This window comes from Ceratotherium simum, chromosome 22, assembly GCF_057802395.1.
Source record: "Ceratotherium simum simum isolate JZ-2026a chromosome 22, ASM5780239v1, whole genome shotgun sequence".
NCBI classification, from domain to species: Eukaryota; Metazoa; Chordata; class Mammalia; order Perissodactyla; family Rhinocerotidae; genus Ceratotherium; species Ceratotherium simum.
The window spans coordinates 34,345,580-34,360,585 of record NC_141921.1 but is presented as its reverse complement, the minus strand read 5'-3'; the positions used below and the strand labels follow the sequence as shown (position 1 = coordinate 34,360,585).

Here is a 15,006-nt window from a genome sequence, read left to right as displayed (position 1 = left end):
TGAGGCATGATGTCATCTCTCTGCCCACCCTTTCTTGATCTGCAGCCTCATAGCAACACTAGGAAGACAAACAGCCCATTATATGAAAAGGAAACTGAGGCCTGGAGAGGTCAAGGGGCATAGAACAATTTAGTGACCAGGCTAGGGTGTGAACCCAGGTGTCCCACCTCCCCACCCAGAGCATGCCCCTAGCCTGCTGCACGGCCCGCTCCCCCAGCCATATCTGCCCCATCCTGAGCCGGGTCTGACCTGCGGGAGGCGTCGATGTATGGGCAAGGGCAGGGCCGGCAGGCAGTGGCCGTGGCCTTTGTGGCATCCCCAAAGAAGCCGGCCTTGCATTTGTTGCACTGTGGCCCCTCCGTGTTGTGCTGGCAGTTCTGGGAGGAAGGGGAGGGAGTGGCTCAGGTTCCACAGAGCAGCCCTTCGCCCCCAGTGTGGGGCCACGCTGGACCTGATGGGCTCCTGGAGGGTGGGCCTTTGAGGCTGTCTGGCTCAGCCTCCCCCTTATGCTGAATTATCATAATCATATCAGCTTTGCAGACAGGGGAGCATCCAGCTGCTTCCTGGTGGGGAGCTCATCACCTCACATGGCAGTGTGTGCCATAGAAGGTTCCAAATGCCTGCTTTATACTGACCTCAACCCGCCTCCCTCTTCCAATCTGCACCTACTGGCCAGTTCTGCCTTCTGGAGTCCGTTCCTTCTACCCCTGACAGCTCTTCAGGGATTTAGAGATAACAGTTTCCCCTGCTTGAGCCTTCTCTTCTCTTCTATCTGCTCCACAATCCCAGCTCCCCCCACTACTCCTAAGAAATAATGTATGATCTATAGGCTCCTTCCCCTTAGGGCCGCCCTGCTAAGGGCTATGCTTTACATGGTTTCTCCAGGATTGGTCTGACCAGGGTGGAAGAGAGTAGGACCTTCACCTCTCTTATCTGGACATTGTATCTCTGTTAATGCATCCAGGTGATGATAGCTTGTCTGGCAGCCATGATAGTCATTCTGGAGGCTTGTGCTAAGCTTGTGGGTACAAGGAAGCCTCAGCCTGGACCTCCCACCCTGCCCTTGCCCCCTGCCCCTAGCCAGTGTCCAAGTGCCAGCTGGCATTACTCACCAGGCAGTGGCCATACACAGGGTCACAAGAGCTAGCGTGGCCATTGCAGTTGCAGCCAGAGCAGGTGCCCAGGTAGGGCCCACCTGGCACCCGGGTAAAGTGGGCATCACAGCTCTCGCAGGACAAGCCGGAATAGCCAATGGGGCATCTGTGGGGACAGGACCAAGTCAGTGGCTGCAGGAACTGTGAGGCCCTCCTGTTTCTCCCCTATCCTGACCAGGGTCTCTATGGTCCCCAGCTCCGCCGGATCAGGCACCTGCACTCCTCTACGCTGTGGGCACGGCCGTGGCTGGTGGCGTGGGTGACGGTGGTATCCATGGCAATGTCGCTCAGCCCCACGCTGGCCATCTTGGTGTTGTACACTGTCTGGATGAGCACGGCCTCCAGGCTCTGCAGCACCTGCAGCAGCTCTGCCCGCTGCACTGGCTGGCCAGACTCATGGACCCAGTGCTCCTAGGTGTGGACAAAGGTGGGGGACGTCACATGTCAGCGCTGTGCCCCCTTCACCCCCAGCCCTGAGGGCTCAGGTACCACCTACCTCGGAGAACTGGACCTGGCGCTGGTTCAGAGTCCCGGGCTGGGTGGGCGTGTGGCCTCGGGAGAGCAGGCGATACCCGGCGCCCACGAGGACCACGTCCGGCCGCTGCACCGGCTCCAGCGCGCCCCGTGCCAGCTCATAGCGCACCTTGTAGCGCAGGGAGCCACCGTAGGAGTCCACCTGGCCGAGACAGGGTGGATCAGGGCAGGGCGGCCACGGGCATACATGATGTCCACTGTGTGTCCAGTCATGCCCGTCCTCCCTCACTCTGCATACGCAGTGCTCACTGCGTGCCCAACACAGAGCTGGGCACAGGGGAACAGAGATGGGGGGGACCTGGGCACTGCCCTGGGGTGCTCAGTCTAATGTGGGGGAGCAGAGTATGAAAATGCTGTGCAAAAGGCGCCCAGGGAGGCCAGAGGAGGGCATGGAACCCCACCCAGCTGCAGGGGAGTGGTCCGGGGGTGCTTTCCAAAGGTCGAGTCAGCATTCCTCCCAACCCAAGAGTGGCGGGCAGAGACGCTGCCCTGGACGCACCAGCGCTGCCAGCAGGAGGCTGCGCTGGGGCGTGACCACACCTCTCCCCCTGCTGAGTCTGCCCTGCTGCCCACCAGCTTCAGAGGGAGCGGAGCCCAGGCAGGCTCTGGGCACGTGAGGAGGAGCTGGGCCCTTTCTCCATCCAGGGCAGCGGCCGGGCCCCTCACCTTGTTGCCCAGGAACTGCTCAGGCAGGGCCCAGAAGGAGTCGTGCACCAAGAAGCGTCGGGACAGGTCGACCAGCTGGAACTCCTGCAGAGCGGGGTCGATCTGCAGCTGGGTGGAGGAGAGGGGCTGCACACCGGGCTGCGCGGGCGTCGTCACGTTCACGCCTGCGGTGGGTGAGAGGGAGGGGTGAGGGCTGCAGCGCGTGCCTGCCCAAGACACCCCCCTTGAGGAGCGGTAACCCAGAAAGCAGGAAAGTTCTGGGAGAAATTTGATTTCCAGACAACTTTAGTCTTGCTCTCAAAGTCAAAAAAAATGCAAAGCTAGTTTTTTCCTCCTGAAGTCTTGGAGTTGCATTTCCCAAAGCATGGTGTGGGGAAAGCCAATGCTGTAGAACGATGGCTGGGAACCATTCGCGGAGCACAGGGTCAAAGAAAGGTGAAGGGGATTCTTTGCAGCAGGACTGCTTAGAGCCTTTTGCTTGCTAACAGATGCAGGGACTGTCAGGGTTGGAACAGTCCTCAGGGGGCAGTAGAGAGCTATATGGCGGTGAGGAACCGGCCCGGGTCCCGGTTCCACCACCCTCCAGATGTGTGAGGCTGGGTAAAGGCCTCAGTTTCCCTATCTGTAAAATGGGGGTAAGAGTGGCTTGCCTCACAGGGTTATTGGGAAGATAACATGAGGGAACTGACACAAAACAGTTAAAACAGAGTGTGGTACAAAAGAAGTGCTCAAAAACCGGTCAGCTGATGTTGCTGTTACTATGATGGGTCATCTAGTCCAACCCTCTCTGACACACACACACACACACACACACACACACACACACACAGGAATTCTCTCTACAGCATCCTCCCACATCTCCAGGGCAGCACCGACCATCTGAGAGAAAGTTCTGTGATGATGGAAATGTTCTATTTTTACTCTCCAATATGGTGCCATCAGCCACATGTGGCTACTGAGCACTTGAAATGTGGCTAGAGAGGCTGAGGAAATGAATTAATTTATTTAAATTTAAACAGCCACACGTGGCTGGTGACTACCCCATCGGACAGCTCTAAGGGAGGGGGAGCTCATTACCCCCAAAGGCAGACTCTCCCAACTCTGGGCAGGTTTGATTCTTAGAAAGTTCTTCCTTACGCTGAGTCTACATCTGCCAATAGTGTTTCGTCTTGATCCTAAATGTAACCCTTGCAACCATGGAGGGTCTAGCCCCTCATCTGCAGAATGACCATGCACAGCCCCCCAAGACCAGGCCACACCCCCCAGGCCTTCCTTCATCCCTCCCTTCCAGGGATGTTTTCAGGCCCCCTCTATCCTGGTCACCATCCACGCACAGGCCACCTGATCGTCCTGGAATCCCCGTCCACCCTGACCATCCTGATTCCAATCAGACAGGCCGGGGTTCCAGTCCTGCCTCTAAGCAGCTGTGTGACCCCAGGGAGGCCTCACAACCTCTCAGAGCCTCTGGGTCCTCATCTGAAAGCAGTAAAACCAGGCCCAGCCTCGCAAGGACTATCGGCCATCCAATGACTGTGCGAGTCAAGCCAGTGCCGCCTGAGGGCTTAACAAATGGTGGCCTTGGCCATTATTATTCTAAATCTTCTGAGGGACAACTCTGGGAGGTAACTAAGCTTTATAAGAGTCACTTTGAGGTTCCTCAACCAACGAAGGGATAGAATAAGCAACGTCTGTTGAGTGCTTGCCGTGTGGGGAGCTAACCCTCTACATGCGTTTAATCCTCTGTGATGAAGGAAATGAGAGGAGGGGCTGCCTGACGTCAGGTGGTAAATGACAGAGCTGGGACTTAAACCCAGGTCCGTCTGATGTCTGGGCCCACGCCATTCTGCGTCTCAGAACCAGAGAACTGAGTCCAACTGCTTGCCTTTCTGTTTAGGAAAACAGGCCCAGAGAAGCCAAGAGACTTGCCTAAAGGCACACAGCAGTAACTGGTGCAGCTGGAGGTCAGCCCTGGGCTAAGAAGATGCCAAAGCCTGGGCTCTTAGGCTCTGGGGACACTGGCACTTCTCATCTCAGGATGAGGATGATGAGGACCACATCAGGGAATACTTACTGGGCCCTACCATGGACCAAGCACTATTCGGAGTGGCTTACATCTATTAACCCATTAAGTCCCTATGACAACCTGGGAGGTAGTTATTAATTTATCCCCATTTTATAGATGAGAAAACAGAGACACAGGATAGTAACTTGACCAAGGGCACAGAGGCAGTAAGCGTCAGGTCAGGATTTGAACCAGGAAGCTGGCTCCAGTGCCCATCCTCTTTGTAACCTGGAGCGGGCAAATATCAAGTGTGGATTTGGCTTTTCCTAAAAATGTTTGTTTTCCCCTAAAAACAAGCTCTTCCGGTGCCGGCCCCGTGGCGTAGCGGTTAAGTATGCGCGCTCTGCTGCTGGCGGCCCGGGTTCGGATCCCGGGCGCGCACCGACGCACCGCTTCTCCGGCCATGCTGTGCCAGCGCCCCATATAAAGTGGAGGAAGATGGGCACAGATGTCAGCTCAGGGCCAGTCTCCCTCAGCAAAAAAAAAAAAAAAAGAGGAGGATTGGCATGGATGTTAGCTCAGGGCTGATCTTCCTCACCAAAAAAAATAAACAAAAAATAAAAAATAAAAACAAGCTCTTCTTACAGGGCTCAGCATTTCATCAGCAACCCTGAGTCCCTCCCCGAGCCTGGCCCCAACCGTCTAGCGCACGCTGCACTCCCACATCAGCCCTCTCTCTGAGCCCGCAGAAGCCTGGGGCCTGCTGCTTGCCCACTACAGTCCCGCCACCTGCCCGCCCACCAACGCACCCTTGAAGTCACTGGGCCGGTCGAAGCGCAGGCGGACCTGGTCTCGGTAGCGGTGGCTGCTCTGGCACACGCTGGTGATGCCGAAGCAGAAGCAGGGCAGGCAGGAGGCGCTGTGCTCCAGGTAGAAGTGCCCGTCGGGGCAGGGCCCTGCTGGGCACACGGGAGTGGCTGCAGCCGGCCCTGGCGGGCAGCCCTGGCTCCGCCCCAGCCCGGCGCCCACCTGCCCACCGGCTGTACCTCGCTGCGGGATGAGCTCCAGGACCCCGTCAGGAATGCCGAACACCATGCCCCGGGCATTCATAGCCTCACAGGTGTAGGCACCCTGGTCTGCCTCCTTCACGTCGCGAATGGTCAGCGTGCCACGGCCTCCTTCGCTGGTCACTGTCACCCTGTCGGCCCCGAGACAGAGTGGGGTCAGGCCTGGGCCACAGGCCGAACCTCCCCCACCTCCCCAGCCGCTGCCCGGCCCAGAGCCGCACCTGGGATGAGAGGGGATGTGGCCCCAGTTGAGCCTCCAGTTGATGATGGGGGTGGGGACGCCGATGGCCACACAGGTGAAGGTCACCGTTTGGCCCCGGGAAGCCTGGATCGACTCCTGGGGAGGGGTCACCACCTGGGGGGGCACTGGGAGACGAGAGCAGGAGTGAGGGGTATGAGGGGCAAAGGGAGAAGGAGTGGGGGGAGCGGCTCCGAGGAGCCAGGCGGCAGGAGAGTAGAAGCTGAGACCGTGGAGAGGGGCACCCGGAACCCGGCCCAGGGCCCCCAGCTCGCCCCCCAGCGCCCTGCTCACTGCAGCCAAACTCATCGCTGCGGTCGGGACAGTCACTTTCCTCGTCGCAGTGGAAGCTGGCCGGGATGCACGTGTTCGTGGAGACACAGCGGAACTGCGTGGGGCCGCATACATCCTCGGGGCGCTTGGCGGCTGGGGGACAGACCAGGTGGTGTGGGCAGTGGGCACTGCCCTCAGGGAGGACCACCTGCAGTCTCTACCTGTGCCCAAGAGCCCACCCTGTCCACCACTGTCCAGGTCACTCTCTCATCTCGTCCACAAGCTGCCCTGGCCAGGCCCAGACACTGCTGCCACAACACTGCCCACAATGTCACGGCCACCAGTCCACCAAACAGCTCATCATATTATCCTGCCCCCACCTCACTCCACCTGTGTTCTCCAAAATAGTTATACCTGGCATTTCACAGTCACTCAGTTCCTGCCACATTCAGCCACCCCCAGAAGCACAGACCCCTGTCAAAGGCACAGCCAAAGTGGCCAGTATCTCTGGACACTGGGTGACACCCGGGGCAGTTCCCTTTACTGGAAAGGTCTTGCAAAGGGCCTGCCACAGCCCGGACCTTGCTGCCCTGTACCCCTCTAACTGGCCTAGGCGGGTACCTGACCTGAGGCGGCCACCTATGGACTGGCCAGAGGCCTGGAGTTGGCCTGCCCCCAGGGCTGGGCCCCAGCTAGGCATCTCTAGTAGACAGTAACCAGTGTTCTTCCTCAGGGAGACTGAGCTTGGGACAGACACACAGACAGGGACAGACAGGGCGGAGTGGTGCAGGAGCAGAGGCCACATGTCCACAGAGAAGGAACCGAGAGGAGGCCAGGAGGCAGCCATCTACTGACACTACCTCAGGGGCTTCTGTCCCAACACCCTATGAGCCCCCACGGCCGTTCAGCTTTCACATTCTCTGTTCTGTGTTCTGACAAAGAGGACTTGGCCTTCCTGTGTCCCCAGCAGAGGCCTCTGAGAAGGGCTTTTTGACTAAAGCCCTCAATTACTTTCTCTCTCCCCAGGAGCCATGTTGTCAGGCAAGCATAGAGCCACGGAAGGGCGTCATAGAGCTCTGCCAGTCTGTGGCACAATGCAGCATCTCTCTAGTGTTTGCTGCAGAGTGGGGAAGGGGAGGGGAGGCAAGGAGGAGAAGCTGGACCAGAGGACAGCAGGAACGTCAACCTGCACTCAGACACATGACCCATGATCACAGGGAAAGGGGAAGATGATCCTCGATCTTGGACTAACGAGCCTCAGGCTTCACCTCACACTCAGGACACACAATATGCTACCCTATATGGTCTCTGACTCTAACCTCACCCATTTAACTGTTATAATGTCCATAACATTGACTAGAGGGATGGGATGTCAGATGGATGGATGGGAAATGGATAGATGGATGGTTGGACAGATGGAGAGGAGAGAGGAAAGATGTTGGCTATATGGATAGATGGATGGGTGGATGGATGGAGAGCTGGAAAGATGGACAATGGATGGATGGATGATGGATGGATGGAGGGATAGATGGCAGAAAGGATGCTGGACAAGCGGATGGATGGATGATAGAATGGATGGCCAAAATGGACAGAAGGAAGGATGTTGGATAGATGGGTGGATAGACAGACAAAGAGCTGTGCAGATAGACAACGGATGGATGGATAGTTGGATGAATGAGTGGGTGGATAGATGGATGGGAGGGAGAAAGGATGATGGACAGATGGATGGATGGACAGATAGACAATAATAGTTGAATGGACAGATGGATGAAGAGCTGGGGGAATGGAAGAACAAATAACTCGGAATCAGCTGTGGATGAAAAACCTGTAGGCCTGTAGGGGGAATGCTTTGACTCAAAGATACATCAAGGACCCCATCATCAAGGGATCTGGTGTATCAAGCCCTCTTAGCCACTCGTCTGACCCACACACAAGCATAAATAACAAAGAGAAGATTAATGGTAACAAAATAAAGAAAAGAAATAGACATTAACCATGGGCAGTCTAGCCACACTGCTTGCTACCAAGGCCAGCTCAGAGCAAAGGGCCCTCATGGCTGGGGTCAGAGAGAGATAAACTTTCAAGTTTGTCCCCAGAGCCTTCACCACTCAGCCAGGGAGAAACAAACAAACCTGCCAGAGAAGGGACGGGGTAGGGGGAACTAGGGCAGGGAGGGCGGGGCGCCAGGCGGACCCTGGGACACTCACGGCAGTTGGCCTCATCTGTGCGGTCCTCACAGTCAAAGTCGCCATCACAGCGCCACAGCTTGAGGGCACAGTGCCCATTTCCACAGGGGAACTCGTTGGGCTCACAGGGCGGGGTGGGGCCTGCGTGGACCGGGCAGGGTTCAGCAGGTGGCCCTCCCCTGGCCAGCTCCCCCACCCTTCACCCCATACCTCCAGCCCTGCCTGGTCCTCACCGCAGTCCAGCTCATCACTGCCGTCCTTGCAGTCCTCCTGCCCATCACAGACGTAGTCTTTGGGGATGCAGTGCCCGCTGTGGCACGTGGCCTCGTGGGACCCACAGGGCACGGGCCTGTGTGGAGCGGGGAACAGAGGCTGGGGAGCGGGGGTGACTAGTAGCTGCCGTGTGGTGGCTGCCTCGGGCTCTGGCGGTGGAGGTGGTGTCTCCGCCACAGGGGGAGGCGGGGAGCTGAGCTCTGGGACTGGCTCCTCTGTGGACAGAGCACACTTGGTGTTGGCACAAAGGGGTGGCCCCTCATCCCTTACCCCCCAACATTCCCCAGCCCCTCCCTGCCGCACCCAGTGCCCCCAGCCCTGACCCCGTTATCACCCTTCCTGTGTCCCTGCCCACCTCCCTCAGACCCCTCTGCCTTCACCAAACCCTCATAACCCTGGATCGACTCAGAGGCGAGACATACCCTGGCCCTCCCCAGCACCTGCAGGCCACTGTGCCCCCAGGCAGCCCCTTACCGCAATTGAGCTCATCGGACATGTCCCTGCAATCAGGCCTCCGGTCACAGCGATATTCCAGGGCCACGCACTCATTGTGGCTGTGGCAGGCAAACTCTGCCTCGGTGCAGACCCTGGCGACCTGGGGCACTGAGGGGTTGGCGGGAGTCAGAGAGGCAGATGGGAGTTTGGTGGAAGGGGTCATGGACCGCACAGGCACTGCATGGCTGCGAGCAGACTTGGGTGCCCGGTGTCAAGCCACGTGGCTTCTGGCAGACTCAGCGACGGCAAGGAGCACACAGTGGACACACCCACAGCACGCGTGGGATGTGGGATATGTGGCAGGGCCTCACCCATCCCTTACACAGACCCCACACACAGTTTATATGCCACACACATGCAACCACGACATCACACACGTGCAGGCCACAACCCGGCCCAGTGAGGACGAAGAGGAAGGGAGGAAGGGGCGGCTTGTGGGCTATGCCCAGCCATCTTGCCCTTGTCCTTCCCTCCCCTCCATCCAGTAACTTCTCTAGTTATCCGGCTGGGCCTGGTCTGGCTGCACTCTCACCTGGCGTCACTGCAGCCGCCATGGCGGCCAGGGGGGGCGGGGGTGTCTGTGCTGGAAAGGAAGGTGTGATCAGCAGCCGTCCCACCTGGGACCTGGGAGCTATGGGCTGCAGAGCAGAGCCAGGCCCATCCCACCCTCCCTAGCCAGGAAGACTCGCTGAAAAGTGGAGAGAAGAGGGCTGGACCCCCAGGAATCTTTAGAACTGGGACTGGGGACACCAAAAGAGCAAACTTGATCTTTGAGTGCATTAATTGAGGTTTTATGTGCAGAATGAGGGAGGTGATGGTTTCACTACTCGTTTCTGATCGGGCTACACCATGGCAGGGATGGAGTTTGTTCAGTTCTGGGTTCCACTGAGTCAGGGATGGTCACATGTTGGAGCCTTCCCTGAGAACCACAGCCTGCGAGGAATGACCTAGGACTGTCTGGCCGTGAGAAGAAAAGACTCAGGGAGTCAACCAAGAGACAGACGGTGCAGCGAAAAGAAACCTGCGCTGATTGAGAGTACACAGGCCTTTGCATCTAACAGCTGTGTGACTTTGGGCCGCTTTCCTACTCTCACTGAGCCTGTTTCTCATCCCATCTTGACACAGGTTCTGATAAGGCTGGCAGAGATGCAGGGTTTGGGTTAAATCCTGGCTTTTCCACTTTCTGTGCATGTGACTTTGGACAAGCCATTCTTCCTCTCTGGGCCTCTAAAATGGGAGGAATAATATCTACTTCATAGGAATTAGTGTGGAGACTGAATATACGGGCCTTACAGAGTGCCTAGCATAGAGTCAGTGCTCAGTGAACAATTATTGGTTATTATTAAACACAAAAGCGTTTTGGACCTGAAAGCATTGTATGAAGAAAGGAATTATTACCTATTGTTAATGTATAGAGGTGGATAGAGAGAAAGCAGAAATTGGGTCTGAGGGGTACATGTTAGAGGAAACAGATTATGCTCAACCCAAGCCAAGATTGCACAAAGATTGATGGGGTGGACTCATAAGGTAGTGAGCTCCTTGTCCCCAGTGGTGTGCAAGCCCAAGCTAGGAGATCCCACGGTGGAGACGCTGAAGGGGACCCACACGAGTCTGAGAAACTGGAGGAGGTGACCCCAGGCTCCGGGATGGGCTCACCTGTGCCCAGGCGCCGGAACTGGAATCCCTGGGGAGAGGTGACATAGGAGGCAATAGAGCCCCTGGCGACGACCGTGTGCAGCACGTCCTGAATCTGAGCGCTGTCCGCGTTCCCTTCGGAGCCCACATCCAGCTCCACAAAGACCCAGCCGTCCAGCTCCCTAGGGAAGGGCAACAGGCAGGGGAGCAGGGTGAGAAAGACGCCTGTGGTTTCAGCTCCTCTCCTGGCCCCTGCCTGATGCTCAGGCCTGATCTCTTGACTCTTCCTCTGCTCCTGAATAGCCTGTAGCCTAAGCCAGACACATTAAGGTCCAAACCGTCCCCCCACAAATTCCCGAATGTCCACCAATAGAGATTTACCCCCTTAGGCCTCTCCTGCCTCCTCTCTTGGTACCCAGGCTTCTCCTTATCTTCGTCAGCTCCCTCCAGGTTACCCCCAGTCCCTCACCAGCCCCCAGGGGACCCTTCTCACTTGATAAACACCACGCTGACAACCTGGTCTCCGGGAATCTTCAAGTACTCTGACTCCAGCTGGAGAGGGACACAGAACCATCAGCCTCCAGATATCTTCACTCCATCCTCAGTCCTGCCCCCCGACAGCCGGGGAGCTCCCCAAAGCCCCTTCACCTCACCGTGTCTACCACGGCCTCAGATACTTCTCGGAACTCCTCAGAGCCTGCATCCTCCAGCTGAGGGCTGTAGTCGATGGAGCGAGTGAAATTGACCAGGGCTCGGAAATAAACTGCAGAAAAAAGCGGGGTGTCACTGTGACACCCAGGGGCCCAGCCTGGCATGTGGTGGCCCCAGGCAGCTGAGCCAGTGGGTGGAAATGGGGAGAAGGTCCCTGGAGGCCTTGCTGAGGCTGACACCTGTGTGCCCAGAGCTACACCCAGCGCTGCCCGTGTGAGCACATGCCGCAGAGGTCCTGACAGGCCTGCCCAGGGGTCAAAGCCGAGGCCACGCCCTTGAGTGAACGGCTTCAACTAACAGGGAAAATGGCCAGAAACCAAGTGACCGTGCAGACGAGGAGACTCCCAGCAGCTCAGAGGAAGCCTGGACAAGGAGTGGCTTCCAGAGGGGGCTGGCCTGGCACGGAGATTACTCGCAAGTGACCACGCTATGCTTTGCCACTCTTCCTTGGCCAGTTCCTACTCATCCTCAGGGCTCAGCCATCACCTCCTCCAAGAAGACTGCCTGAACTGCCCTCCTTCCCCAACCCCAGCTGGGTTAGAGACCCCTCTTCTGGGCGCCCTCAGCCCCTCTGTTTCCTCCATCAGAGTATCTTCTACCCCCATCACATAGAGCCATAGATTTACCACACTGGGTTGTTATGGGGAATAAATGATACCACGCTTACATGTACCATCTCCCTGTGCTCTTAGATGCAGCAGCTGGCATGGAGCAAGCTCTAGAGAATCGGAAGCTGTTGTCATCTTTCTTTCTCTACCACTAGACTATAAACTTGATGGGGGGAACCCTGGATCTTACTCACCCCTGAATCCCCAGTGCTCGCCTAGTGCCTGGCACATAGTAGGCACCCAGTAAGTGATGGTTGAACAAATTCACAGCAGATTGGTGTGAATATTATTTCTTAAGCACCTACTATATACATTTTATGCACATCAAATCCCAATGTTCAAGAACTCATATAGAAGCTATAAACATGAGTTAATGTGAGTTGCAAATGAATCATATACCTGTGTTTACACACATACACATACACACCCACCCCAATTGCTTCTTGAGTGCCTATTATGTACAAGATCTTTTTATGCATTAATTCTCATAATGTTCATGAGTTAAGGTGTAAATGATAAATACTGAGTTGATAGGACTTACAAATGAGTTTAAAATATGTACAAAGTGCTTAGAATAGAGCTTGGCACATAGTAGGTGCAATATAGTATGAACTATTACTATATGAGGGGCAGTGTAGTCTAACGGTTAAAAGCTCAGCCTATGGAGCAAAACTGCCACTTCCAGCCCTGTGACCTCAAGCAAGTTACTTAACCTCTCTGAGCCTCAGTTTCCTCATCTATAAAATGGGGATCATAGTAGGGCCCACCTCGGAGGGCTGTTGTGAGGATCAGTAAGTTCACAAATGTGAAGTCTTAGAGCAGTGTCTGGCGCACACTAGGGGCTGCATGGGTTGGGTGGGATTATTTTCTCTGGTCTTTAGGACAAACCCAAGGCCTGGATTCAGTTTTATTTCTTCCCATCTGAGACAGGCATTCATTGCTTTAACAAATCTACATGGAGGGCCTACTAAACCCTAGGCGGTGTTCTAGGGGCAGGGAACTCCACAAATGACAATTCCTGTCCCCACGGAGGTCACTCTCTAGCGGGAGGAGAAAGGAAATAAAATAAATGAGCAAGGACTATATGGACTACAGGGAAAAAAGGAGGGCTGGTGGGTGGGCCCGCAGGGGTGGGGGTAGGCTGCTGCCTTCCCAGGTGGCCAGGGAAGGCCTCTCCTCCAAGAGGCTGCCTGAAGAAAGACAGTGAGCCACAGGGAGGCATCTAGGAGAAGAGCATTCCTGCAGAGGGAACAGCAGCTGCAAAGTCCCTGAGGAAGAAGTGGGCTCAGAGAGGTGACAGATGACCAGCAAGTAGGTGGCAGAGCAGGGAGGGCACTGGCTGGGCCTGACTGCAAGGCCTGTCCTTCTTCCTCTTCACTCTGTCTGGCGCACAGGTGCACATGCCCCCGAGCCAGGACCTCTCCCTCTGTGGCGCAGGCTGAGGAGGCCCTGGGCGGGGATCAGGATGGGGCATCTGAGCAAGACGTAGGAGTGGACTCCGACAGCAAGAGAGGCTGCCTGTGAGGGCAGCACTGCCTGCTCTGACCACAGGGACTGTGCCGGGCTGGGCTCCTGGGTGCTGGGTGGGCGGGGCTCTGTGGGCTGGAGTGTGGGGGCCGTGAGCTGGGCCACAGAGGCCTCTTGTGAACAGGCACAGAGGTCCATTGAGAGTCCCCCCACCCCGGCCCCAGGCCTCAACCCCACAGCCCAGTGCAGGCGAGGAGGCCGGGCCTCTGCCCAGGAATGTGCCCGCTCCCAGAGGAGGGGGCCGGGGCTCCACAAAGCCCCTTTCTGCTAGGGCCTGGGAAGGGCACGGACCCTCCACCCTGACCCCACCCCCGCCTGCTCCCAGACCAGGGGCAGGTCAGGGCCAGCACCCACCCTCTTCCACCCTGAGCTGCTCCCTGCGGGGGTGCCTGAGGGTTGGGGCAGAAGGTGAGGCTGTTTCAGAAACCAGCCCCCAGAGCTGAGGGTGCTGGAGGGGAGTGATGCTGCCTGGGGGTGGGAGTGCTCTCTGGGCGCCCGCCCTGGCCGGTGCTCTCCCTCCTGGCCCTCATTCTGACCCTGTTTGGAGAGCTCACTTGGATCCAGAGGCTGGAGGGATGGGAGGCCCAGAGCTGCCCTGCACCCAGGGTGGGAGAGGGGAATGCACACGTGACCACCTCCAGACTCAGAGCAGGCTACCCCACCTACTCCTGACACCCACTCCCTGCTCAACAGAACTCCTCCCACACACACACAGACCCCCGATCTCGAGCCCTTGGTCCCTCTGGGTCCCGTGGGTGGCCCCAGAATCAGCCAGTCCTAGGTGGATACAGGTCACTTTCAGCCTCTAGGGCCTTGTCCCCTGACAGTGCTGCACCCACCCCTGCCTAGCCAGCACCGTGGGGGCAAACCCCAGGGGCCTGGTCCACTGGGTTCAGACTGTGTGCCCAGATGGGGCCTGGCTGCATCCTGGGCAGGAACAGGGGAGAAGGTGGGGCCAGCTGGGGCAGGGCAATGGCTGGCTTGACCTCAGACCCTGCAAAGAGGTGCCTCTGAGCCACAAGTATGACAAAGTGCAGGCTGGGGAGGAAGAGAAGAGGAAGGAGAAAGGAGCGAGAAGGAAAAGCTGGGAGACAGGGTGGGGAGGGAGAGAGGGACGAGTCCCCATTGGGCTGGCCGGGTCACTTACTGAGAGGAGACTCCTTATCAGGCTCTGAGACCAACATGTCAGCCACAGGAGGGTGGCCTGGGGGCAGCCTAGGGCCTGCAGAGTGGAGCAGCAGAGAGGCAGGCAAGGAGGGACAGAGCAGCAAGGGAGATGGAGAAAACCAAAAGGAGAGACAGAGACATGGAGAGAGACAGACAGATGGTGGGGGGAATGACAGAGAGACACAGAGAGAGTTGGAGACAGAGACACAGAGATGGAGACAGAGACACAGAGACGGAGACAGAGACACAGAGAGAGATGGAGACAGAGACACAGAGACGGAGACAGAGATACAGAGATGGAGACAGAGACACAGTGAGACAGAGATAGAGACACAGAGATGGATGGAGACAGAGACACAGAGACGGAGACAGAGATACAGAGGTGGAGACAGAGACACAGAGAGACAGAGATAGAGACACAGAGACGGATGGAGACAGAGACACAGAGATGGAGACAGAGACACAGAGAT

At 57.0% G+C, this 15,006-nt stretch overlaps 1 protein-coding gene across 7 annotated transcripts in view; it reads right to left on the bottom strand.

Moving 5' to 3' along the window:
* Positions 1-15,006, bottom strand: part of HSPG2 (heparan sulfate proteoglycan 2) — a 101,454-nt gene that overhangs the window by 48,965 nt on the left and 37,483 nt on the right. For all 7 annotated transcript variants that reach the window (XM_087446610.1, XM_087446614.1, XM_087446611.1 and 4 more), the window contains exons 4-18: positions 11,177-11,286; positions 11,017-11,075; positions 10,545-10,705; positions 8,868-8,996; positions 8,354-8,608; positions 8,142-8,261; positions 5,956-6,087; positions 5,645-5,789; positions 5,403-5,554; positions 5,166-5,312; positions 2,355-2,518; positions 1,651-1,830; positions 1,369-1,565; positions 1,113-1,260; positions 250-377 (exon numbers count right to left, since the gene is read on the bottom strand). In XM_087446610.1, coding sequence (XP_087302736.1) covers positions 250-377; positions 1,113-1,260; positions 1,369-1,565; positions 1,651-1,830; positions 2,355-2,518; positions 5,166-5,312; positions 5,403-5,554; positions 5,645-5,789; positions 5,956-6,087; positions 8,142-8,261; positions 8,354-8,608; positions 8,868-8,996; positions 10,545-10,705; positions 11,017-11,075; positions 11,177-11,286 — 2,227 coding nt within the window. The remainder of the gene's footprint in view (positions 1-249; positions 378-1,112; positions 1,261-1,368; positions 1,566-1,650; positions 1,831-2,354; positions 2,519-5,165; positions 5,313-5,402; positions 5,555-5,644; positions 5,790-5,955; positions 6,088-8,141; positions 8,262-8,353; positions 8,609-8,867; positions 8,997-10,544; positions 10,706-11,016; positions 11,076-11,176; positions 11,287-15,006) is intronic.